Source organism: Lissotriton vulgaris, chromosome 2_1, assembly GCF_964263255.1.
Source record: "Lissotriton vulgaris chromosome 2_1, aLisVul1.2, whole genome shotgun sequence".
Classification (NCBI taxonomy): Eukaryota; Metazoa; Chordata; class Amphibia; order Caudata; family Salamandridae; genus Lissotriton; species Lissotriton vulgaris.
The window spans coordinates 1325248808-1325275158 of NC_141687.1; the positions used below are offsets into that span (position 1 = coordinate 1325248808).

At 49.8% G+C, this 26351-nt stretch overlaps 1 protein-coding gene across 8 annotated transcripts in view; it reads left to right on the forward strand.

Moving 5' to 3' along the window:
- Nucleotides 1-26351, forward strand: part of KALRN (kalirin RhoGEF kinase) — a 1626736-nt gene that overhangs the window by 1438207 nt on the left and 162178 nt on the right. For all 8 annotated transcript variants that reach the window (XM_086957084.1, XM_086957086.1, XM_086957088.1 and 5 more), the window contains one exon: nucleotides 6763-6934. In XM_086957084.1, the coding sequence (XP_086813210.1) occupies nucleotides 6763-6934 (172 nt within the window). The remainder of the gene's footprint in view (nucleotides 1-6762; nucleotides 6935-26351) is intronic.

Below are 26351 nucleotides of genomic sequence, written 5' to 3' on the forward strand. Positions count from 1 at the left end.
ACAAATAGGAAAACAAAGCGTGCATTCGCCATTTATCTTCCTACTTACTTACATCTGATAGCGACTACTAGCCCCAGATTCCTTCACATAGAATTATCCCGAGACGTGAGACTGGATTTGGAAACTTTTTGCCACAGCATCCCTGTGCGCCGGGGCGACATCACGCGACTCCACCCAGGCGACGTCCCGGCGTGCCTACGTCAGTTTTTTCCTTTTCCGCGTGCAACGCGGATCCGGTCTTGCTGCGGACCTGTTTGGGGCCCTTTTTTCTTCACCAATTGTCTTTTATCTGGTGGAACAGTGTGCGAATGCTTTCGGGTTTCAAAACTTTCACGTCGTGTGGGCTTCTTATGTCGGCGACGGACCCTCATCTCATTTGTATGTGGTGTTTGGGGGAGGATCACAGCACCACTGATTGTGAGGCGTGTCAGCAGTTGAAGCCGAAGTCGCGGCGGGAGAGCCGCATGAAACTTCTTTCGGCGCGTCTCTCCAGGTCGACCTCCTCCCCTCGATCAGCTTCGGCAGACGACTTCAGATACGGCTGCGGTCTTCATCCTCTGATGTCGCGAGAACGTTGCTCCCCAGTGGGTAAGTGTCGCAGTTTGTCCCCAGGGGCTGGTCTTCGGCCTTCCGGGGGGCTGGGCTCTCCGCTGGTGATGCGGCCTGCATGTTGTCCTATCCACCATTTCCAGGTGAGGGCGCATTGAGAGTCCAGATGGAGACATACGCTGTGGCTTTGCGGGCCTCGCTGGCGTCTCCTCCTCCTTCCCCTCCTGGGGCTCTGACGGTTCCCTCGCTTTGTGCGGGGCCCTCCGCGGCACCGCTGGCGGCTTTGGCCCTGGCGCCGACTGGTTCGCATCCAGGCTTGGAGGATGTGGTGCTGTTGGGGTGTGGCCCCTCTGGAGTCCCTCCTTCGCGCCACTGCGCCTCTGCCTCTCCGCAAACTCCCACTGGAGTCCCTGTGGTGTCGCGGGAGGTCGCCGGGGCTCGGGTCGCATCCCCGAGCCCCGCTCAGCCCTCTGTGCAGAAGAGACCTCGTCCAAGGCTGAGCTGACGCCGTCCAAATGTCGGTGTCTGCTTCGGGCAGCGCCACAAGGGTCGATGGCCTCTCCTCGTCCCGCTCTGGGCTGCGGTGGGGTGGGGACTCCCCGTCCCCCTCGGGGCCTTTCTCGTTCCTCCCCGCAGGCGGCTGCCTCGTAGGACGGAGAGTGCTAGATTGAGTCGTCTTTGTCACCTCCACATGGGTCGCCGGACCGCCTCCGCTACATTATGGGCAGAGACTGGCGGAGGATTTTGGGTCACTCCCCCGGTCCCTCTTGACCCTCCACGCAGGCGGCTGCCTCGTCGGATGTAGAGTCGGCGCGGTTCCTGCACCACCCTTTGGCCTCTTCGGCTCTGGTCCCCGGTGCGGTGTGACTTGGAGGAGCCCTATCCGGCCTCTCCTTCGGCACCGGATGGTGCGTGCATCCCAACTCAGGGTGCGGATTCCATGGCTCCACGCAGAGGTCATGCAGCGGATTAGTCTTCGGATGCTCCCTCCTCTCCGGAGGCTGGCTACATTTTTGTGTCCTCTTTGTCGGAGACTTGCCGCTGCGTGGTTTCTTTTTCACCGGCGTTGAAGGGTGGCCCCCCGCCCTTTCTGAGGCCGAGGTGCTCGTCGGAGGAGCGTCAGGGACCCCATTCTTCTGTGCCTTCTGGCTTTCAGGTCTGGCCCTTGCCCGTCCCTCTTGGCTTCGGGGACGGTCGTCTCAATATACAGCTGTCTCCCACAGAGGAGCTGATTTCTTCTCTCCAGGGACCTACAGAGGTGGGTGCGGCCTTCGCACATGCAGTGTCCACAGCTGTGGGCATTCTGCGCATGGGGGACCCGAATGCTCATTTGACCATCTCTTGGAGGTTCTCCACCAGGGTTCTGGTGGGAGGGAGATCTTACTCCCCTTTGAGGGATCGCTCCTTTCTTCTTTTGAGGAAGCTTGGAGGGTCCTGCCTCGGGAGATCCGGTGCCTCAACACCTTCTGCACTGTCACCTTCCGGCGCCACATGACCTGGCGTGCCTCTCCCTCCATCACTCTGCTGCCAGTCTGCTTTTGAGGACCGCTTTTCCCTCCCTGCTGCCACTGTTGACTCCGCCGTCCCGGGAGGCCCGCTGGCTGGACTCTTGAGGGCGCAACATGTTTGCCTCGACCAGCACGGCCCTGCGGGCCCTTAACACCTTGTGTGTTCTGGAAATCCACCATAGAACGTCCTCTGCTAAAAAAAAAAAGCCACTCCTTGACCCAAAAGACCTGGATAATTTTCGCCCCATTTCTCTCCTACCCATCTTAGGAAATATGGCGGAAAACCATGCCAATCACTTTCTGTCCCAGTTTCTAGAGGAAAAGAAGATACACCACCAGACCCAAATGGGCTTCAGACAAGCAAATGCCACTGAATCTGCCTGGATACTGGCCACAGAAATACTGAAGGGAATCCTTGTTCAAGGGGGTGCTGCTTGCCATCCTGCTACTCTATTTGAGTGCAGCCTTCGACACACAGTGGATCACAAAACACTCACGAGAGCAAGGATCCAAGACCACGCGTTAAGGTGTATAGTGTATTTCTTGGAAGAAAGATCCTTTAAAACCACAGAATGCAGACATTTTTCGGACAGTCTAGAGGTCATGTGGTGTGCCACAGGGCTCCTCCTTTAGCCCCACGCTGTTCAACCTGTAAATGCAACCTCTGGCCGAGATTGTCCAGGAATTTAGGCTGTCAATTGCAACATATGCAGGCAACACCCAACCGGTAGTCTGTTACAGGGGACCCTGACTCAAAACACAACCTGGTGTACCCCTGCATGGAAAACGTAGCCAACTAAATGACAAGCAGCAAGCTAAAACTAAATATGGACAAAACAGAACCCCTGTTCCTAGGGAACAAGATGGCACCTCATATTACCATGAATTAGCCAAAAGAACTAGGAATTCCATTGGTGCATAAAACTCAATAAAGAACCTACGAGTGTGGCTAGACCACAACCTCACTATGGAATCTTAAGCTAGGAAACTGGCAGCCATCAGCTTCGGAATTGCTGATGCTCCGAAAAGTTCTGGACCTCATTCCAGAGGCGGCCAGGAGAACTGTGGTACAGGCCTAGGTGGTCTCATGCCTCGGCTTTGGGAACTCTCTCTTCCCGGGGTCACCTAAATTTGTGCTGAACAGATTACAGGTGGTGCAAAATGATGCAGCCAGGTTACTACCAAGACATGACTCAACGGAAAAGGCTTTGAAAACCCTCCACTGGCTGCCAGTGCAAGAGAGGATCAAGTTTAAAGCACTATGCATAGCAAACAGGGCCCCAAACAAAAAAGGGCCAACTCTAAGGTCTCTGATCTTACTCTGTACACCAGAAAGAGCCCTAAGGTCTGCCACAGTTCGCCTGGCCAAAACCACTAGGATGCGGCATTCCAGATGGGGAGGAAGACACAGACGAGATGGCCTTCAGAAAAAACTGAAGACATTATTCCCAGGCTGAATCATTGGATCATGATCTCTTCTGCTCTGTAGCGCTGGCAAGCCCCTGGGCAGCTATGCGCTCTTTAACCTCTTCCATGCTTATGACGGCCGGGGTCCCGGCCGTCATGAGTCATGGTGGGCGTGTGCTCATGACGGCCCGGGAGCCGTCATGACCATACCCGCGATTGGAATGTCCAGCACTGCGGCGGAATTTGCGCTGCAGTGAAGGTTAAAACTCACAAACCTAAACATAAATCTACTTAACTCCAGTCTACTCTATTTCACTCTTCTTCAATCTACCCCACTTAAACCCAATCTACCTCAGTCCACTACAGTCAAATCTACCCCACTCCACTCTACCCCATTACACTCTACCCCACTCCACTATACTCCACTCAATCTAATCCAATCAACCCAACCTATACTCCAGTCTACTGTACTCCACTCAATCTAATCCAATCAACCCCACTTATACTCCAGTCTACTGCACTCCACTCAAATCTACCACACTCTGCCACAATCTAATGTAACCCAATCTAACCCACTCCACTCCAATGTATCCCAGTCCAATATACCCCACTCCACTCCAATCTGTCCAACAACTCTCCACTCTAATCTGTCCCTCTCCACCCACCCCACTCCACCTCAATCTACCACAGTCTACTCCACTTAAATCTACCACACTCCAATCTACCCCACTACATCCCACTCCACTCCAATCTACCCCACTCCAATCTAACCCACTCCACCCCAATCTATACCTACTCCAATCTACACCTACTCCAATCTACCCCTACTCCAATCTACCCTACTCAATTTAACCCCACTCCACTCTAATCTACCCCACTCCACCACACTCCTCTCTACCCTAATCTACCCCACTTCACTTCACTCAAATCTACCCCCCTGCAATCAAATCTACCCCAATCCAACCCCTTCTCCCACTCCAATCTACCCCACTCACCCCAATCTACCCCCCACTCAACCCCAGGGCCGAATCATCCCCAGGACAAGATTTATAATGCAGACAGATGGGCGCAGACCCTGAAACCAAACAGTACTTTTTGTTGCAAGGATAATCTGAAAGAATCCTAGTCCTCCACATTGCTGTCAAGAAACTGCAGAGCTGAATGAGCAGTCAGATGTTTTAGTCCCTACTGCTTCTTTCCAGCAACGCACAAGAAAGGCCTCATTTTCTCATCGCTTGTCAAGAATTGTCTTGTCCCTTTTGACCTGGGGTGACCTTTGTGTTGCTGTGGAAGTTTTTTAGTCTAGCGAATATGATTCACAAATCTATACCTATCAAATCTGCACATTATAGGAGTTGTAGGTTTAGTTCTTTAAATAGCCCAATTTGGCCATCGCTCCTGATAAACTGCTTCACAAAGAGGAAGGTGGTACTGGAAAAGGTGTGCCCCAGTGCCACAGATACATCTATGCATTCCTATTTGATCCTATTTTTGTTTTTGAAAAACGTGAAAGCTTTTTAACATCTTTGTTGGCAACATATTGGCTACTCCCCTCCACTCTACACCCCTTCACTCACTCCCCTCCACATAAATCCACTGCACAGCATGGCACATGATGCCAATACACATGGCTCCACTCAACACCACACAATTCCACACCAGCAATTCCACAACAAATAATTACACACCAAACCACACAATTCCACTCCACATAATTGTAATCCACATAATATAATTCAACATCTTGCCACATAATTTAACTCCACGACATGCCACGCAATGGTACTCCATGTAAATCCACACTATGCAACATAATTGCACTACACACAATTCCACTCCACACTATGCCACATATTACACTATACACATCTCCACTCCACACCACATATATTCACTCCACTCCATAACACATGGCTAAACTACATTGATAGCACTAGTATCTCTCTGCTTGCTGAATCCTATTGGTTTTGCCAGTGCTTGTTTATTTAGGTTGTTACGTATGGCCTGGTGATGGCTTGAGCTGTGTCGCCAGGTTGGTTTTGCAAAAAATCATTAATCAAAATCTATTTATCCATATACACACACACATTTTGTTTCTGCCCACAACATCTTACAGTATGGGGCATTTGACAAACCCACTTCTGCTGTGTGCTCTTTTATCTCGGAGTGACCTCTTTTTGCTTGTGCACATGTGTGCATCTGCCTAAAGTGAGTGCTCTTCAGTGCCAGGGCTGGTAGGTCATGCTGTATTTTCATTTCTACTTCCATGCTTCGTTTTAAATTACATTTTTGTCGTGCACACAGATATAGGTGTCATGTGATATTTGTTATAGTAGAGTCCTCTGTACAAAGAGTGGATGTAGAGGTGTCCCCCACACCCATAGGTAGGGATTACGTAATGAGTCTGTTTAACTGAATACATTTTATGACTAAGATATATCTTTATGAAGTTCTTCATGCTGAGAATACTTTTCTCACAGGAGTTCAGAAGTAATAAGATTGTGCCCGGGAAATATACATTCATTTATGTTGGTTGCAGGAATAGTGTAATGTGTAAAGTTAGTTCTTGTATAGGTGGGACTTTCAGTTTGTGTCCTCACTTTACCATATAAATTTGTGGATGGTGAATGCTGAAGTGTTCAGAAAGCATGCCCATCAGCTAAGTGGTGGTAGGAATGGGATACATGTCAGATTACAGATAAAGGTTTTGTTTGTACAAGACTACACCAGGTATCTTGCTAAGGACGGGCTTGCTAATTTACGTGTGTATGGTAACTTTCTGCTAGTGACTGTTGATTGTAAGTGCTGACACACTTTGGGCAGACAGAGCCTTGCCAGAGCTGGGCTGTATGAGATAGTGCAAAAGAGAGTTGAGGTCAGACGTTCATACCTGAAGTGCTAAGTGGTTTATTTTTGCATGGGCCCGGGCCATGGCCTTCATCTGTTCTTTATCTGTTGCACTGAAAGGTTTCATTACCAGTTTAGAAAGAAACTGTTCGAAGTCTCTCTTTCCCTGCCTATCATTGGAATACTTAAAGGGATAAAGGGACTATAATGGAACCAGGTCTGTACCTAAGGATGATACATTTACAGCCCACTCATTAAGAATGCTTTCCACTAGTTATATGCAGACATAGGAGTGTTTTCTAATTCATGATAATTGAATGCTTTGCATGGGGGGCATTTACGTTTGTTAACCTGGGACTAAAGCAGATAAATACACCAAAAAATGAAAATTCCATATATTACAGCATCCTTTGATCCAGTGAGACATGTGACTTTCTTCAATCTGTTTCAGATGAATTACCTGATCATGGAGGAAAGCGTTGATAACGATCCCTGCAAGTTCATTCTCATGAGCCGCGAGACATCAGAACGAGTGATTTTACAGGCTGCCAATGCAGACATTAAACAGGCTTGGGTACAGGACATAAGCCAGGTCCTAGAAACCCAGCGAGACTTTTTAAATGGTGAGTACAGCCTTTGCCTGTCAAGGTTATCTATCATTAATGATCACTAGTTGCAGCCTGCTTAACCCCTTCGATGCTCATGACGAGCTCAGCTCGTCATGAGGCACAGTTGAGCTGTGCTGATGACGAGCTGAGCTCGTCATGAACAATGGGGAATCTGGGAATGCAGCGCAGAAGGAAAATATCGCTAGCAGCCAAGGTGTTAAGTAATAATTACGCAAGACACAGGCATCCACCTCCATAGTCAACCCTTAACCAGAATTCTGTGACAAATGAGAGCATGGAAGACCACAAGAGACTAACCATGAGATATGTAGTGCATGTTAAGACTGGATGGGATTTAATGGAAGAAAGTACATCTTTCTTATGTCCCATATCTTTGTGATTGACTATGTTGATCATGACGCCAGGAAGCATCACCAACTGTGCTGGGGTGCTTTTTGTTGCAAGTGTCAAAATATAGAGTATCAGATGTAACCTAATGAGAACACAGGGGCACTACTGCTACGTTTGCTTTGCTCTACTTCCTTTAATGATTTTAGCCTGTATGTTTGAACATTGTCATAAATCCTGTTTCCTGATGCATTCAGGGAAGTTACATTCTCTTGTAGATGGTCACATAGAATTCATTTTTAATGAACTCAAATGAAGACTCTTCGGAAGCAGAAACATTGCAAGGGTGACACACATTTGTAAGATGACTTCCAGTCTGCCTCGTGTGGTTGGCAAGAGAGTCAAGGACAGATGTCAGTTTGACTCGGTTAAGTGAAAAGGCGGACCATCAGATCTTGAGTTAGTGGTAGATTCTGGAAGATAGCATGGGAGTCCAATTTCACATTATCCAATTTTTGTTTTAGGTTTTTGTGTTGTGTAAACTGAGCTTCAACAAGCAACTGAATGCTGCTTGTTTTCAAGAGAGTATAGTAAAGGATGCTAGTTATTGTGAGACATCGAGGAGGTTGCATAAACCCTACATGTACTCATACTTAAAGAATATTCAAATACAACACGCACACCTTTTTATACAAGTCAACATTAAACAAGTAATGCTTTATATATGTGGTTGGTTGCCCATCAGATGAGTGAAGAGATGCATACATCGATAGATACTTAGATAAATATTATCAATACACAAACGAACAATGGTTCTGAGATCTCCTACCCACAGTTTTAATGTCCCTCTGACTGCTCTTATGGAGACACCACAATGGAATTATGAAGATAATTTAGCTAACTTAGTATTCAGTATTAGCTGATGTAGTGCTTTTGTTCTCTCAATACAGTTTCCACTTCATTTCAACAAAGTAAAGTGGCTATCCAGTCAAATAGGCCTCATTATTTTTTTTTCTAACACCACAACAAAAATATTGGACCAGTTATTGCTCGAATGATTTGGCAGTGTGTTAAAGAACCGTGCCACTTTAAATAGGCAATTACAGGCAAGATCATGTAGGATAAAAGGAAGAATATAGGTGATACAGCAAGGGTAGCTATGGCATTCGGCCTAGATGTAGTCTTCTAACCAGTTAAGCAAAGTAGATAAACATTGGTACCGAGTGCTTACATTACCATAAAATCGGAGTGATCTTACAGAAACAGGTTAGTATTAGATTTCTTACCTTAGAATATCCCCAGACTTCAGACTAGGTCCGGAAAATTTTGCGTAGCAGTACCCCTGCGTGTCGGTAGGCGTCTGCAGCGCCGCGTCCGTCGTTGGCACCGGGATGACGTTGTTGGAGTACTTAGACGCCGCCCTTGCGCGCTTAGGTCAGTTTTTCTTTTTTCAGCGCCAGCAAGCGCAGGTCCGGAGAAAGTGGTACCCTTTAGTCAATTTTTGACTTAACTTTTTGGATCTTTTGATCTGTTTTTCGAGTCAAACGACTCAGACGGTGCCGGTAGGGATGCCCGGGTCCAAATCCTGTGTCGACTGCAACCGACTGATGTCAGTTACCGACCCCCATCGCCGGTGTCTCCATTGCCTGGGGTTTGACCACGATGACAAGTCGTGCCCCGACTGCCGGGCCTTGACGTCGAAGGCTAGGCGGGAGCGGTCCTGCAATTGCCTCAAGCTCTGGCAGCCGGCCCCGTGCCGTTCGAGGTCCCGGTCCGGAAGGAGGTCTAGGGACCGGTCGAGAGACTGGTCGCGGGGCCAGAGTCATCATAGCTCCGGGAGTCGTCGCCATTCCTCTGGCTCCAAGTCCTCAGGTAAGGGGTACAAGAAGTCGAAGAGGCGTCATCGCTCTTCTGCGCCCCCCACGCCCCCCTCCCCCCCCCCCCACCCCCCCCCCCCCCCCCCACGCGCTCGGGCGACTCTGCCGGGGGTTCGGGCGACACTGCCCACGCGGCTCCGCGGAGCCACAGGCGTCGCGGTCTGCTCCATACCCGCCGGTCCCTGGGCAAAACGCGATGCCGGAGGAGATCAATGCCTTCCTCGTGGCCTGAGGTCGCTCACTCCTCCGCCGGGTTCCGCGGTGCCTTCGGGCCAAGCGGTCCCGACTCCGCAAGGTCCTGCTGGATCCGGTTCCAGATCCGGGTCGTCGCCGGACGACCTCGCCGGCACCGGCCCCCAGGGTGTCTCCCTCGACGCCATCCCCAGACTACGTCGTCCCTGGTCCTACCCTCGATTTGTGTCCGGCGCCGGAGCGGCGCCGCTCGGCACTGTATTCGGCGCCGCTAGGAGATTGTTACTTCTATAACCCGGCCCCATCGTTTAACCCTGAGTATCAGGAGATGGGTGGCGAGGAGGATTGGGAGGAGTCTGAGGACCCTCTGGCACGTGAGTGCCAGCTTTATCAGGACTGGGCAGGTGAGCTTGGGGATGCCAGTGGTCTGGACACTGCGCCATACACTGGTTTTGTCTCCCCTCCTACCGTGGCTACGGAGGAGGGGGCTGCCTATAGTGTAGTGTTGACGCGGGCAGCCAAGGCCTTTTCCCTTGAACTCCCCGTCGCGGCCGTGAGGACTAACCTCCTCACTGAGGCCCTTAAACCGCAGGCAAGCTCCTCGGAGCCTCTTCTTCCGTTTAATGAGGCCTTATCTGACGTTCTTTTGGGCACCTGGTCCAGGCCTGCTACAGGTCTCCCTGTAGATAGGAATGTGGCCAGACACCACCACCCGGCTCCGGGCGACCCTTGCTTCCTGTCCACCCACCCCACCCCGAGAGCCTGGTCAGACAGGCCTCTAACTCCCAGACCGCATTCCTGACTGCACCCCTCGACCGGGAATCCAAGAGGTACGAACAGTATGGCAGGAAGATGTTCTCCTCACTTAGTTTAGGGTTGCGGTCCGTTAACACCTCGTGCCTCTTGGGCCATTCTACCCACTCTAAGTGGGACACGGTCGCAGCCGTGCTTCCAAAATGTCCGGAGGAGGCCCGGACTAAACTCGTCCAAGCCCTTGCGGAGGGTCGAGATGCAGCATGGTATTCCATCCGGTGTTTACTGGATACAACGGACTCGCTAGGTAGAGCGATGGCAACGACGGTGGCGATTCGTCGCCACGCATTGCTGAGATCCGCCAACTGTTCGGCTGAGGTCCGCCAACTTTTCGGCCCTGCGCCAGCAACCTGCTGCCTTTCGTTCCTTTCTTGGCCAAGGAAGAGGCACCTCCACACATCCTACCAGCCACAGACTAACATCCACACGACGCCAGTGGGGGGGGCAGGGTTCGCCATCACCTCCTTCACTGGCGCAACATCACTTCGGACAGGTGGGTGCTGCAAATCGTCCGAAGGGGTTACTCCCTCCCCTTTGAGGCGACTCCTCCAGCCATGCCACCGCAGTACCACCGCGTGTCCGGGATCACTTGAATCTTCTGCGAGATCAAGTTACGGCCCTCTTGGCCAAGGTGGCCATAGAGCGCGTTCCTGGGCCAGAAGTAGGGTGTGGTTTTTAGTCCCACTACTTTCTGGTTCCCAAGAAGGGCAAAGGGGGCCTACGCCCTATCTTGGACCTGCGGAACGTCAACAGCTTCCTCCGGAAGAAGTTCAAGATGCTGACTTTGGCTCAGGTCTTAGCTGCTCTGCATCTGGGAGACTAGATGGTAGCGTTGGACTTGCAGTACGCTATTTTCACATCCCCGTCCTGCGGCCCACCGGCGTTACCTGCGGTTCACGGTAGGCCACAAGCACTTTCTGTTTACTGTGCTCCCCTTCGGCCTTACCAGCGCCCCACGGGTGTTCACGAAAGTGATGGCGGTGGTCGCAGCTCATCTGCGTAGGTTAGGGGTTTCAGTCTTCCCCTACCTCGACGAGGTTGTTGAAGGCGGGCTCGCCCCAGACAGTCGTCAGCCACCTCCAGACTACGGCCGACCTCTCCTGCACCTGCTGGGGTTCTCCATCAATGTGCCGAAGTCACACATGTGTCCCTCTCAGAAGCTCCTCTTCATCGGAGCGGTTCTAGACTCAGCGCAGTTTCGGGTTTATCCCTCGGAACAGCGGGTTCGGGATATTCAGGCTCTGATTCCAATCTTTCAGCCGTTATCCCGAGTCTCGGTCAGGTTGACGCTGCGGCTTCTGGGGCTAATGGCCTCCTGCATCCTTCTGGTGCATCACGCCAGGTGGCGGATGCGGGCTCTGCAGTGGGACCTGAAGTTTCAGTGGGCCCAGCATCAGGGCAACTTGTCCGACCATGTCTTGATCACGGAGGGCACTGCAAGACAGTTGCAGTGGTGGCTCATGGACCGCGATTGGGTCAGCAGCAGATCACTCTTCCTACCCCAACCGGAGCACGTAGTTGTGACGGACGCGTCCCCCCAGGGCTGGGGGGGGCCACATGGGAGAGGCAGAGATCAGAGGCCTCTGATCTCCGGCGGAGTCCCGGCTCCACGTCAACCTTCTGGAGCTGCGGGAGATCCGGCTTGCACTGAAGGCATTCCTCCCCTCTGTCCGGGGGAGTGTAGTGCAGGTGTTCACGGACAACACCACCGCCATGTGGTACTGCAACAAACAGGGCAGGGTGGGGTCGTGGTCCCTATGCTAGGAGGCTCTGCGCCTCTGGCAGTGGCTGGAACATTAGGGCGTGACCCTGGTGGTTCAACACCTGGCAGGTTCCCTGAACGCCAGAGGGGATGAACTCAGCCATCGGTGCATGATGGATCACGAATGGCATCTGAACTCGGACGTGGCGCAAGGCCTCTTTCAGCAGTGGGGAGAGCCTTGGTTAGATCTATTCGCCACAGAAGAGAACCCGCAATGTCATCAGTTCTGCACGTTGAAAATTCGAAGGCGGCACTCGCTCGGAGATGCTTTTCGTCATGAGTAGAGCTGCGGTCTGTTGTGCGCCTTTCCGCCTATACCACTTCTGCCCAGATTGCTGAAGATCAGGCACGACCGGGCCCAAGTCATCCTTGTGGCTCCCGACTAAGCACGAAGATACTGGTATCTCGAGCTACTCAGCATGTCTGTCGATACCCAGATTCGTCTGCCTCTTTAGGAGGACCTTCTGTCGCAGCAGCAGGGGACAGTCCTCCACCCGAACCTGTCCAGTCTCCACTTACATGCGTGGAGATTGAGCGGCGGCAGTTGAGGCCATTTGACTTGCCTCCTGAAGTCTGTAATGTGATTCTGGCAGCCAGGCGTCCCTCCACAAAATCGGTATACGCCTGCAGGTGGAACAAATTTGTGGCCTGGTGCACAGCAAAGGCTGTGGATTCCCTTTCTGCCCCTATTTCAGAGGTTCTCCTCTTTCTTCTTTCTCTTGCCCAGCAGGGCTCTTCTCTGGGCACTATCAAGGGCTACCTCTCTGCTCTTTCCGCCCTTTTAAGGCTCCCTGATCAGCCCTCTTTGTTCAAGTCTCCAGTTGTAAATAGGTTTTTGAAGGACATCACTCACATGTTTCCTCCTGTTCCTTTTGTGATGCCTCAGTGGGACTTGAACCTTGTTCTGACGTATCTGATGTGCGCTCCTTTTGAGCCACTTCATAACTGTCCTCTTCGTCTCCTTACTCTTCCTGGTTGCCATCACCTCTAGCAGGAGGGTGAGTGAGCTCCAGGCTCTCTCCTCTAAACCTCCTTTCCTTTATGTCCATCCGAACAAAGTTTTGTTGCGGACGCGGCCCTCTTTCCTGCCCAAGGTAGGCACAGCCTTCCACATCGGGCAGTCCATCACCTTGCCCACCTTCTTTCCGCCTCCGCATCCCTCGAAAGAGGAAGAGAGGCTCCACCGTCTGGACCCAAAACGTGCGCTCTTGTTCTATTTGGATCGCACACGCCAGTTCCGGGTGGATGACCAACTCTTTGTTGGTTACGTGGGCGCTAAGAAAGGTTGGGCGGTGCACAAGTGGACCATCTCTCTTTAGGTCGTGTTGTGCATCAAGGTATGCTACTCTTTAGCTAAAACAGAGCCTCCTGTTGGGCTGAGGGCCCATTCCACTCGGGCCACGGTGGCTACTACTACCCTGTGTCGAGGAGTCCCCTTCCAGGACATCTGTCAGGCAAGCTATGTGGGCCTCGCTGCACACGTTCGCAAGACACTACTGCCTGGACAGCCAAGTCCGGAGAGATGGCTTCTTTGGCCGTTCCGTTCTCCAGGACTTTCTGGTGTGATCATTGGTTCGCAGACCCACCACCTATTTTAAGGTAAATCTAATACTAACCTGTTTAAGATGAACAGGTTACTTACCTTCGGTAACGATACATCTGTAAGAAATAATAGTTAGTATTAAATTCCTTACCGCCCCTCCCATCCTCCTCGTTCTGCGAACTGAATCTAGGGTTACGGTCATCCCCTTTCAGGGCTCTAGTTTCATGGCACCAGTGTTGGTTTTTATCATGGCTCTGCGTTTCTGGCGCGGAAAAGCTATGTATAAGAACTGGTGTCAGCGGCGTCTAAGTACTCCGTCATCCAGGCGCCGACGACGGAGGCGGAGCCGTAGACGACGCCTACTGACGCGCAGGGGTACTGCTACTCAAAATTTTCCGGATCCAGTCTGACGCCTGGGGATATTCTAAGGTAAGGAATCTAATACTAACTACTATTTCTTACAGATATATAGTTACCAAAGGTAAGTAACTTGTGCTTTAGGACTTGTAGTAAACCTAACTACCACTCACCAATAACGCAGAGACCTGCAATCCTTCTCTGAGGGCCCCGCGCAAATAACTGACGAGCTGATAACTTCCTTCATCCATCTCACCGTTTGAACCACAATGCAGTGTGGCTAGCCGCAAGTGGTAGGCACTGGCACTTAATTTTTGTAGTCTGGGAATTCTTTTTTTTATCCTCCAACTTCGACCCCAAGTGACCATAAAAGGCAGAATTGAGAGAGAAATGAGGAGGAAGAGAAAGACAGGAAAAAGGTAATATAGGGGGATATCATGGGTGAAAGAGCTTGCGAGTGACCGGAAGTGTAGTGTGGTAAAGGCAGAAGCATACGGGGGAGTCAAGACAAGCGCCCTTGGTATGTGAAACTCCCACCATTAAATGGCAGTGACCTACTAAGAACATGCATTGGTAAAGCCAAAAGGTCGGCCTTGTATTGGAGTCCTTACTAGAACATTAAAAACACAAAAATATTGTTTCTATATTCAGTGCATCTAGCGGGTAACACATCTAAACGTTGATGATTCAGTGTACTTTTGAGGTAAAAAATAATCCTTCATGCATGGTTGTGAAATTGCTCCATAGGAGTTTGAAAGATGCAACAAACAGCCAATAACTTGAGGCTGGAAGGTAATACGCCTGTGGGTGGAGCCAAAGCGCACTACAACTATACTTCAAAGAACCGGTACCAGTATGCCTTGCAGAAAGCTGTACAGTCAAGACAGACATAAAACACTGAGTCCCTGTGCCTACCTTTTTTATACTAAACACTGGATACATCGCTAGCAAGCATTGTAGGTTCTATGTTCTTCACATTTTGAAGAGTCGTTAATTTGGCAAGTCTACAACCTTGAATGACAAGATGGCAGAACCCAGGTGGGTGTTCTGTCACAACCCATTTCAGTGTTGCTTCTCTCTATGGTTGTCTGGGTTTGGATACAGTCCACTGCTTTCTGCTGCAGCCATTTTAACCAGTATCCTCTCATGTGATGGCCACTCTCGCAGATTTTAGACATGCATATTCGTCTATATTTTACACACTTCTTTCTTGTAGTAACTTTGAGCCGTAGCACATGCATTTTAAAAGAAAAATGTACATAACAGAGCCGATCAAATGGATCCAGTTTCTGCTTTCTGTATGACAAGCAAAGGAATATCTAGGTTTTGATCCAAATGTAGGGCTCATTAGGGGTTTCCGAAAGGAAATTTTCCCCTGGTAAATACTGATACAGCAGGGTGCTGCATATACCGGATATAATATTAAATCATTATTCTGAGTGTCCCTCCTCGAAAAGAGGCATAACTTGTGATCGGTGATGTACAGTCCAATTATCTCGTTCTTTGCGTCTTTCGGAGCAGTAGCCTTTTTAGTTTTCACTAGACTTTCCTTGGTGAATTTGGAAATTACAGGATGTGTGTTATTATGCACAACTTGTAACCCCCATTTGAATTTGAGACAAGTTTACGCCCGGACTTGGAATGAGCCCAAAATGTAGCTTGCTAATTTTGGCGCTTGTGGTGCTAAACAAATAAACAACAAAATAGTTTTGTTCCACTTCTCAAATGTGAATAACAAAAACATAGGAATACAAATTGTGTTTTACACCATTCTATATCATGTAGGCATCATTAAGAAACCTATCACTTTCCAAATTAACGTAACTTTTATCTGAGCACTTAACTTGCTCACAAATAAAGATGGCGTCAGTTGTGCAAGGAAGTGTGTCTACTCCATGCTGTATTTTCAATATGGATCTAAGAGAGTGGCCTAAACAAGAAATATAATTGTTTTTAGGGAAAGACAGGCAAAGTTAAACTGATGTGAATGTGTGTATTTTTATAAACCTAGAATTGCATAATTTATACAATGCTCACATTGTCATCCTAAGGTTTGAAAAATAAACAGAGTTCTCAAGTTCGAAAGTACATGCCATTAATTACATAATGTATTACCAACAAATCTTACGTTACATGAGCCTTATTGAAATGTGAATGAATCAGTAAATGGCCACAACTTATGAATACCAACTTGTATTCCTGGCCTTAGTGAATCTTCCCAAATGCAAATTGTCCCATCAGCCTTCACCACAAAACGAAAGACCCGAGACTGTTTACCCCTTGATGAGCCATAAGATGCTTCCTATTGTAGTGCGTCCCGCCTGCCCAGTTAGTAGTATCTGGATGATACCAATTAAAGGGAAAAGCAAATGGTTCTTTGTGTTTTTAACACCATTTAATCACAAATGATTTAACATAGCAAACTATTATTTCAAGACCATATGTTAGTGGTGGCAAGTTACCATTTGCACTGTTTTTGCCATATTGACAAGTTGATGAATTAAAATGTGTCTATATGCTACTAAAAGCTTAATTGAGAAGAGGACAGTCATGCAGCATTCATCAAAAACTGTCATATGTTCCATCTGACCTCCATTCTGTTCTCTAGCCTCATTTTATATAGCAGGGAAATGTGAGGTTCAAGAGTTTGGAGCTGCTGGTAGCTTCATTGTTGTGAAAGCCTTGTGATGAGCTCAACCCCAGCAGAAATGGCAATGCTTTTAGTGACTTGCCTGTCGGCAACCATTGTGTCTTGATTTGCCAAGTCGCCCTCAGTCTTCAGGGTCTGTGATTTGAAATAATATAAGAGAAGGCAGTCCAAGTGGAAAAGTGGTATTTCCGCCACATTTTTCCCCTCTACGCCAGTTTCTGTCTGCTGCAAAGTTGGACAGCTCTAGATTCATTAAACCGTGCTTTGGTTGAGGTGATGTCTCCTCTGCACATGTACATATGGCGACTGACCCATTAAATAAATAGATCTACTTTTGCAAACTTAATAGTCAGTTACCCCACATGAGCTTAAGCAGCACTTTAAATCTCATGCTCCTCTCTCATAGTAATTGTGCTGAAAAGATTTCCCAGAAACTCCTTCATCAGCATTGTCCTCCATTTCTAGTGCTGGCTTATTTTTTGTCAGATAGAATCTAAATAGTGACTGGCGGGGGAGCTGGTAATAGCATATTGTCCATTACAATACTATTCACATAACTATAGAATCTTTCTTTTTTCAAATACCTTTCCACTGTTTTCAAAATAAAGCAGTTGTTATACTAATTCTTCATTTTTTTCTGTCTTCTAATTCTTCCATATAACTCTGTGCTTTTCTTCCCTGAACGCGTGCCTTCATTTCCTTCTCCTAGTAAGTCTGTTTTCTACCTCTATTTGCATCTGTGAGCTATGGCATTAACCATGATATGTCCAATCCACTCCATTAGTAAGCATGTATCACTCACTTAAGCATCAAGGGTGGGCTCTAAAATGAAACTCCAGCGCACAATGTGATATTTCTTGAGGAAACATATTAGTCTTACTGGGCTGTAAACGCTATCATGTACACTTTGATCCTCCACAGAAGAGCAGTAGGGCCTTGTCAAATACACTTATGATTATTAAGGTGCCCGCTTATTGGAAGTAATCTTTTGCCCTATTTACCAGATTTGCCGGGGGTACTCTTCTTGAAAAGGCTTTCTATTGTGGGTACTGGATGTAAGATCTATGTATGCAAGGGGGAAAATGATTAAATCTGTTCGTCCAAAGACCACCACTTTGCAAAGAAATATATTGGTTTAACAAATATGTCTGTAAGCTTTCACACAAAAGTTATCACTCCTTGGTGCAAGCAACCCACTTAAATGAAAGTAAGATCAGAATTTAGGATGACTAGACACCGTGAACAAGGCTGCCGAGGTGGGGTATAATTGCCGCTAATATTTTTGTTTTAAACTGTGGCTTCCAAAGTGAAATATAAGGTCCCATTTTCTGAAGATATTTGTAATCCCAAATCTAGGGAGTGAAGCATAGCAGAATACTTGTCAGATTTACAGGATAGCACATGAGGTATATTTCCCTACAGTTATTCTAAATAGAATGTAGTTGTACATTGAGCAGTTATTCTGACAATTATTGTGGATCCTGTCACAATGGGACCTACACTGCACAGCCCTTATTTGAATTGTATATTCTTTGCCCACTTCCTCTCCCTCTTTCCCATTGTTATCCTTGCAAGGCCCAAGAGCTCCCTTTTAATTCAGTTCATAGACTTTACTTTACAATTTTACCCATCTAATATCAGGGGCATCTAGAGCAGCTCATGAAGTCATTTTGGTTGTTCTCAACATAGGCTCTAGCCTGGAAGGCACTCTTGATGTATGCAGCAGATCTTTGTCCTGCTGTGCCCCGCTGGGTTAGATGACATGTTCTTCACTTAAAGGCGATAGGTAGCCAAGAGGGGGCCCATTTTGGATTTTTTTTATATTGAGGCATTAGGCAATTGAATTCCACTGATAGGATGTTGAGAAGTATGCAATTATAAATAGACCGCTGCTGCTTGCATATTGGTGCCGCAGCCAATTGTTTGTGTCACTTAAATGGTGCTGTTCTGGAGGACTTAAAATGTGTGCCACTTTATTCAAAACAAAATTGCTAAGCTCCCAAAAGTGTGTCACTAAACACAACCACTATCTGGCATCTAACTCCCTTACTGCCATTTAGCATCATTGCTCACCTGGATCTCACACACTATTATTCCCATTCAATTGTTGGTGTCTGTGGAGAGGTACAGCCCCTCAAGCAGACTTCAGCAAATTGTTTCAAATCTACAATGGCTCCCATGGTGACCGTGACTGGAATGAGTATGTAGGAGGTTTTGGGTGTTATACATATCTGATAGAGACTACTAGTCACAGATTCCTTAACATAAAATTATCCCCAGACGTGAGACTGGATCCGGAAAACGTTTTGCCACAGCAACCCTGCGCGCCGGGGGGACGGCACCACGTGACTCCGCCCTGACGTCCATGACGTCAGCGAGGACACATACTCCCACCCCGGCGTGCCTGTCAGTTTTTTCTCTTTTCCGCATGTAACTCTGATCCGTATTGTGCCCTGGCCTGTTTTCAGGCCTTCTTTCCTTTTTCACGCTTTGGCGTTGGTGGAACAGTATGTGAATGCCTTCGGGTTTCAAGAGATGTACCTCTTGTGCATGTCCCGTGTCAGCGACGGACCTTCACCGGATTTGCATGTGGTGCCTGGGCGAGCACCACGACTTGACAGATTGCGAAGCCTGTCAGCACCTTAAACCTAAGTCACGGCGGGAGCGCCAAATGAAATTGCTGTCGGCCCGCTTGTCCAGGTCGGTGTCGTCCCAGCATCCAGGAGCCGCCGGTTTAGTCTGCAACATCGCCCCCCGCCACGGCCCCAAGGGACTTGTTCGCCGACTGGTAGGTCCTTCAGTTTGTCTCCGAGGCCATGTCCTCCTTCAGCGGTGGGCGCCAGCTCCCCTAGGGACGTGCGCCCCCACCTGTCGCCTTCCTACCCACCGCTTCCTGGCGTTGGGGCGACTAGGGCCAAAGGACAGCCTACACGGTGGCGCTGCAGGCTTCTTTGGCCCCGCCTCCACCTCCTGAGACTGCCGCGGATCCCTTCCCTCGCGCTGGGACTTCCGCGGAGTCACTGGTGGCTCCGGCCCTGACGCCAAAGGTTTCGGCTTCAGGTCGTAGGAGGGTGGTGTCGTCGAGGTGTAGTTATTCGGGGCTCCCCTCCTTGGCGCCTGGCATCCCTGCCTCGCCTCAAATCCCTACGGGGCTCCCTATGGTGTCGCAGGAGAGCGCCGTGCCTCCGGCCTTGCACCCGAGTCCCATTCGGTCCTCTGAGCAGGCGGAGGGAGCCTTCCTCCCCGGCTCCGGTGGAGTCACTAGTGGAGGCTGGGACCTGGGGTGCTTTTCCGAGTCCCTCTTGGTCCTCCATGCGGGCGGCTGCCCCATCTGAGACCAAGCTGGCGCCTTTTCTGCGCCACTCCTTCGCCGTACCGGCGTCAACCCCGCCCTATTCTCCTGGGGAGCACATGGTGGCAGAGGTCAACCCGGCACCGCAAAAGCCCACTCTGGCGCAGATCGACATCGATCAGGCGCCGGACTCCATGTAGCCATGCCGGCGTCGGGTTCTTGATTTAGTCTCCTGAGGTTCCTTCCTCGCCTGAGGTCGGTCATCTGTTGCTGTCTTCCTCCCCGGAGACAGGGCGCGGCATTGTTGCCTTTTCATGGGCATCTTCCAGGGAGGGCTCCTCGCTGTCCCCATGGCCTAAATCCTCGAACCCTTCTTTCCGTTGCTCGCAGCTGGCTTTTCCACCAACCTCTCTGCTTCCTCTGGGGCCACTCGGGTTCCCCATCCCCACTATTCGGGGGCTGGCTGCTTCCCCCTGGACTTGGGGACGGACAGCTCAGTCTGCATCCGTCACCCACAGAGGAATTACTTTCTCCTCCGCAACGCCCTACTGTGGCCAGTGTTGCCTTTGTTTGGGCTATTTCTACAGCCGATGGTATCCTGCGGATGGGTGAGCCAGGCACCCCGTTCCCTACGGATCATCTGTTGAAAGTTCTCCACCAGGGCTCTGATGGATGGGAGCTGCTTCTTCCATTCGAAGCTTCGCTCCACAACTCTTCCGGGGGTTTTGGGGTGTCCTGCCACAGGTGATCTGGTGCCTCAGCCGCTCCTACACCGCCACCATCCTGCTCCGCTCGACCTGGTTTGCCTTTCATTCCACCCTTCTACTCCGGGCCCTCTTCTGCGGACTGCTTTTCCGGCCTTGCCTGTGGTGTTGGTTCCTCCGTCACGGGAGGCCCGGTGGCTGGATTCATGGGGGCGTAACGTCTTCGCTTCTTCCAGTGCTGCCTTGCGGGTGCTCAACACTCGGTGTGTATTGACTAGGGCTACTTCCAGCCTGTGGGACTCTGTGGAGTCCCTTCTTTCTCAGGTCTCCCATGAGGGTGCCTGTGCTAATCTGCGGGGACATGATGGTAGGGAGTTGGCCGCGTTTATTCTTCGTGCGCCCTTGGATGTTGCTGATGCTCTCGGCCGTGCTATGGCCACTTCCGTGGCTCTCTGTCGCCATGCTTGGCTACGTGATGCTGTTTTTCCTGAAAATATTAGGGAGCGCATGGTTGACCTGCCCTTTGACTGGGTCTTTCTGTTTAACACTCATGCGGTCTCCGCCATTCAACGTCTTCTTGCGGGGCTCCGTCCTCCTCCTCCTCCTCCTCAGTAGGTGGTTTGTTGATCCTCCGGGTCTTAGTGGGAGGCGTTATCCCACTGCTCCTCGAATCTGGTGTGGGATCCCCGTTACACTTTCTGTGAGGGATACTGTGCACTCTGGGCCCTTAGTTGGCTGCTGGTTCAGCCCCCGTTGGCAAGAGTGTTCTTTTTGGTTGCTTACTAAGCCTTCTGTGGTTTTTGCCGCAGGCTTTCTAATTTGTTTTCTGATGCGGGATTTTTTTCCCTAAGAGTGGTCCCCATACTTCTTGGGCCGTGTCCTACCCTACGTGGGGTATTTGTAGCTATTGGATAGCCCTGTCTTACACTGGGAAGGGGTGGACTTCCCCTTGCGGGTTCCTTGCCCTTCCTGATGTTGCTGTATGCCGCTGGTGCGGTTTCTTGGGCAGCTGCGGCGCTAGGCTATGTTTCTGCCTCTGGTTTGCTGTTGGCCTGGTCCTCTGTCTGGTGTCCAGAAAGGTTATTTTCCTGTGTTGACGACTTGGTTTGTCCTACTTGTTTCTCCTCTTGTTTTCTGGCTGGTTGGCACGCAGTGGCGCCAAGGGCTTTGGAGTGAGGCCTGGCGCCCCTGCTTCTTGTTTTTCGGGAGCTTTATGGAACTGTTTTTTTCTCTTCCACCGCCTTATTACTGAGGCGCTGTTCGGTCTGGCCTGTTGACGTCCATCTGTGATTAGTTCAGCCGCCCTCTTCACTGGGTGGGTTCCCGGTGGAGGGCTCTTGCCCTCGTTTCTGCTATTCTCCTTGGAGTCTCTGAGTTGCTCTTCTTCCTTGGTACTCCCCTGCATTGTCTGAGCCTGGGGCTTTCAGTGGAGGTCCCTGGTACATTAGCTGCTGGCCTCCTTTCGCATTGCCTGTACCTGGGACTTCCGGTGTAGGTCCCTGGTACATTGGCTGCTGGTCTCCCTTCGTATTGCCTGTACCTGGGGCTTCCGATGGAAGTCCCTGGTACATTGGCTGATGACCCCTTTCGTGTTGCCCTTCCTTCTCCTGCTTGGTGAGTGCGCGGCTGCCGCTTGTCGTTGTGACACATCCCCTGTAGGGGCGGTGATCTCCACGACACTGCGGTTGTAGTCTGCTTTGGAAGGGGGTACTGGGCTCTTTCCCCTGTCCCTGTGGCTCATCCCCTGTTGGGGAGCACTGGGTCATTTCCTGTCCCGGCGATTGTCCCCTGTCGGGGTCTTTAGTTCGCTTGAGCCGGGGAAGTCCTCTCGCAGACCCTCCTTCCCCTTGGGTATGGCTAGGGTATCTATTCTACGTTAAGGAATTTGTGGCTAGTAGTCTCTATCAGATGTACGAGTTACTTACCTTTGGTAACGATGTATCTGGTAGAGACAATTCTAGCCGCAGATTCCTTCATGACCCTCCCTTCCTCCTCCTTTTCTGCGAGGGACCTCTGGGTTTTCTGCACTCGCCTGCCTTCGGGTGGTTGCCTTTTGCGAGTGTCTTTCTTACTCCCTCCTTCGGGGGGTGTTTGCCTTGTTGTCATTCCATACTTGAGTTTATAGACACTTCTGCGCCCCTGCACCCCGATCTCTGGTGTGGGGTTTGCTTGTGCTTCTTCTTTCCTTTGATGCTTGCACTTCTGCCTTTGGCAGTCCTTGGGGTTAAATGCCTTGGCTGGTCTCGACTTCTCCCTGCTGGTGTTGTCGGAAGTTGAATGGTCATTTCTCTCGGTTCTGACCTCGGTGTCCCTTTCTGTTCCGGGCGGTGGCTGCAGACTTCTTGATCTGCTGTGTATTTCACATGCTTCTGCCCCGGGGAGGCTGTTGTATTTGTTTGCAGGATTGCTTTCCAGTAGGGGTGCCCTGTTCTTTCATTCCTGGAAAAGTTCTCCAAAGAAAGCTGACGTAGGCGCGCCAGGGTGGGACTTATGTATCCTCGCTGACGTCACGGCCGCGGACTACGTCATGGCGTAGTCACGTGGTGCTGTCCCCCCGGCGCGCAGGGATGCTGTGGCAAAAAGTTTTCCGGATCCAGTCTCACGGCTGGGGATAATTCTACGTTAAGGAATCTGCGGCTAGAATCACCTCTACCAGATACATTGTTACCGAAGGTAAGTAACTCGTACAACAAACATTCGTCAACAAATTTTTGCAAACTTTTGAAAAGTTTGAAACTGTTTGGTGACTCTGGTTCCAGCTTGGGCTTCCAAATCCGACAGGGCACAGGTCTAGGAGTCTGTCCAATAAGGATACTTTGGATAGTTACCTGGCCACCAGAGCGTTTTTAAGGCAAGTTCCAAACTTTACAGGACTACTTCTTAGACCTCAATGGAGTGGTCCTGATGCTGAGCATACAGGCAAAGGATGCTCCTGGTGCTGCGCGGTCGACAAAAATGAGGTACATTGATTCCCTTGGTCGGGTTGAGGCGCCTTTGACCATGGCGCTTGGGGTTCCTGAACGCCTCTCTGCAACAGTAGAAGGCCAGCTGCGGCAGAGCTTCCGATCTCACTACACATTGATCCAGCGAATAACCTCAGTGGGCGCTATTATCCCTCTTGGGTGACGAAGCCCGGTATCTGATAGCTCCAGGCCGGGAATCAACTTTTTCCTGAGCCAAGAGCAACAGGTGCAGTTTAATCTCAATAGCCCAAAGTGTAACAGATGCATTTCATCCAACTGTGCAGCCTCTCTTTGAACTACTTCAATGGCAGCAGGACACTCCTCTCTTGGCTCCGCATTGTTCTGAAGTTGAGGATGCCAGTGGTGCCCGTTAAATCCCGGGTAAGTGCCGAGAGGGGGCCACGTGGTCACTAGCCAATGGGCTGGTAGGTCCTCTTCTCTTTGGTGACAAAGTTCCGGAGATGTGTGGCATTTGACAATATTCTTGCCACGTTCAAGATGGCTGCATCTTTCCTCGACTGTGAGGAGCCTGTTAGACCACGCCAGAGATGTGGCTGCCTAAGGGTTAAACGCCCATGGGGAAACTGGTTTTGGGGACAGGTGTTTCCTCTCTGGCCCTGTCTCAAAATTCTCTACAGGAACAAAAGGAATCCTGCTTGGTAGTATTGTAAAAGGTGGCCCTATAAGTGCTCTCCCCCTTTAAAACTCTCCTTTTGGGCTATAACCCCCTGGGAAACGGCCTTTACAGCGCGGGCTGAGCCATGTGTGCCATTTTCCCCACAACCATAACCACGCTCGCCTGAACCACGCATATGTTTGGTTAAGGATGATAGCATTCTAGTGTACAGATGGGCGAAGAGAAGAAGAGGAAGCGTCTAAACAGGAAGTTCTGGACGTGGACAGGTAAGTGGGCCTGGGGCCTGGGGCCTTTTTTGGGGTTGGGTAGTTTTTATGGGTGGGGGTCAGTTTTAGGGCTATGGGCAGGGGGGAGTTGGGGTAGATTTGGAAAGGGGGCATTTTTTTTGGCTAAGGGTGGGCGAAGGTGGGATGGGTAATTTTAAGGGCTGGGTTTGGAGGGAGTTTTTAGGAGATGGGGTTGGTTTTAAGGCTCAGGGCGGGGGGTAGGGATTGTTGATTTAATGGGGGCAGGGTTTTAGGCCTCAAGGCTTGGAAAGGGAATGGGTAGTTTTAAGAGCAGGGCCGGGTAGGATTTAGGCCTCAGGGCAGAGGGACAAATTAGAGGGGGGATAGGATTTTAAGCCTTAGGGCGGGGTAGTGGTAATCTTTACCACGCATATCCCTTTACCATGAAAATGCGTGGTAAAGGAATGCATGGTTTAGATGCGTTTGTGGTTAAGACGGCGTTGTAGAGGCACGCATGGTTCAGCTGTCATACAACAAACACCCCTCGCAGACTTCCTGGGAGAGGTCACACCCTCACTCTGCAGCAACTGCCTTTGTTCCTGAACCTGGGATTAATTCACACGTCTCCCCAGGCAGTAACAAATCTGTGTGTCGGGGCCTTTGTGAGACCACTGCACTAGCTGGGGCACAGTGGCAACTTATTAAAAGTTGCTTACTATTAAGTTACCTAAATCTCAACTTGAGCACCGAGTCGGATTTATGCCACCATTGATTTAATACCTTATTGTACCCAGTTAGGTAGTCCCATTCAGGGTTAGCCAGGACGTGATGCCAGCCGGTAACTCTGTGTTAGCCAATGTGGCTACTAACGTTCCTCAGCGAAAGCGACAACTTCAGATTTTGTTCACAAAGACACATATTAACCTATGTCTCTTAAAAATATACAGCTCTCTGCCATAGGGTTCAAGAGGCCTTGCTTAAAGGGCACCTAAATATATTAATTAAGGAAGGGTGGATTTGCCATTGGTTTTAATGGCAAAGTCAAACTAGCAGTGCACACACTGCTCCTCCAGTCTACAGTGGAGGCTGGTATCCATTTTGTACTTTGTCACACTCAGGGTGGCACAGACTTTGCTGCACCCCTCGGTGGACACTATCTTACATGCACTGGGTACTCTGTACCAAATACTAGGGACTTTTAAGTCAGTACTTGTCAGTTGGGGCCATCAGGTTTGACATACCTTTTTATAATGGGTCTGAACAGTGGAATTGGGTCAGGTTAGCAGACCTTAGTGCACTCTGAGTTGAAAAGCCAATAGTTAATAGTCCAAATGGAGCAAAAAGTGCCAGGAAACCTGCAAAAAAGACCTGTTTCATAGTAGTATGGGTTAGATATTATCCCTACACACCACCAAAAGCAAGATACAACGGCAGACAAGCTCCCTAACTCAGACATGCTATGATTAGCAGTGCACTGTGCTCTTTTTAAGAACTTGCAAATTATCCATTTTCTTAAGTGGGACAATTCCGCAGTACTACTCTTGAATTGTACTCATTACATTTCACGCTTATATGAACCTTTGCCTCCCCACCCCTATTTTTATATTACCACCTTCATTGAAACTCTTTAAATATGATGGGTCAATTGTGGAAACGCATGCTGGAGCACTGCATCTGCCTTCACCATCCCAAGATGTAATGAAGTGAAATTAGCTCATACCTCTGACTGGATCGCACTCAGTGCTAATTTGTTTTTTGATCAACTGCTACTTACTGGAAAACATTTTAATCCCTGCCTATAAAAGAAAAAAGGTTTAAGTCGAATCTGGTGGTGCAGTGGACTAATGCATCCACTGTAGGGGCCTGTGTTCGACCTCATGGTCACAGTTTCTTATCCCGGCGGGTCCACTCAGCCTTTCATCCATCTGAGGTCGATAAAATGAGTACCATTGAGTTGGGTAACAATATACATCTGTTATTCAGCTCCTTGAGACCCTTGGGTGATACGTGCGCTTTACAAATACACGTTATGTTATAAGTGTAAAAGTCATTTTCAACACTCAGTTA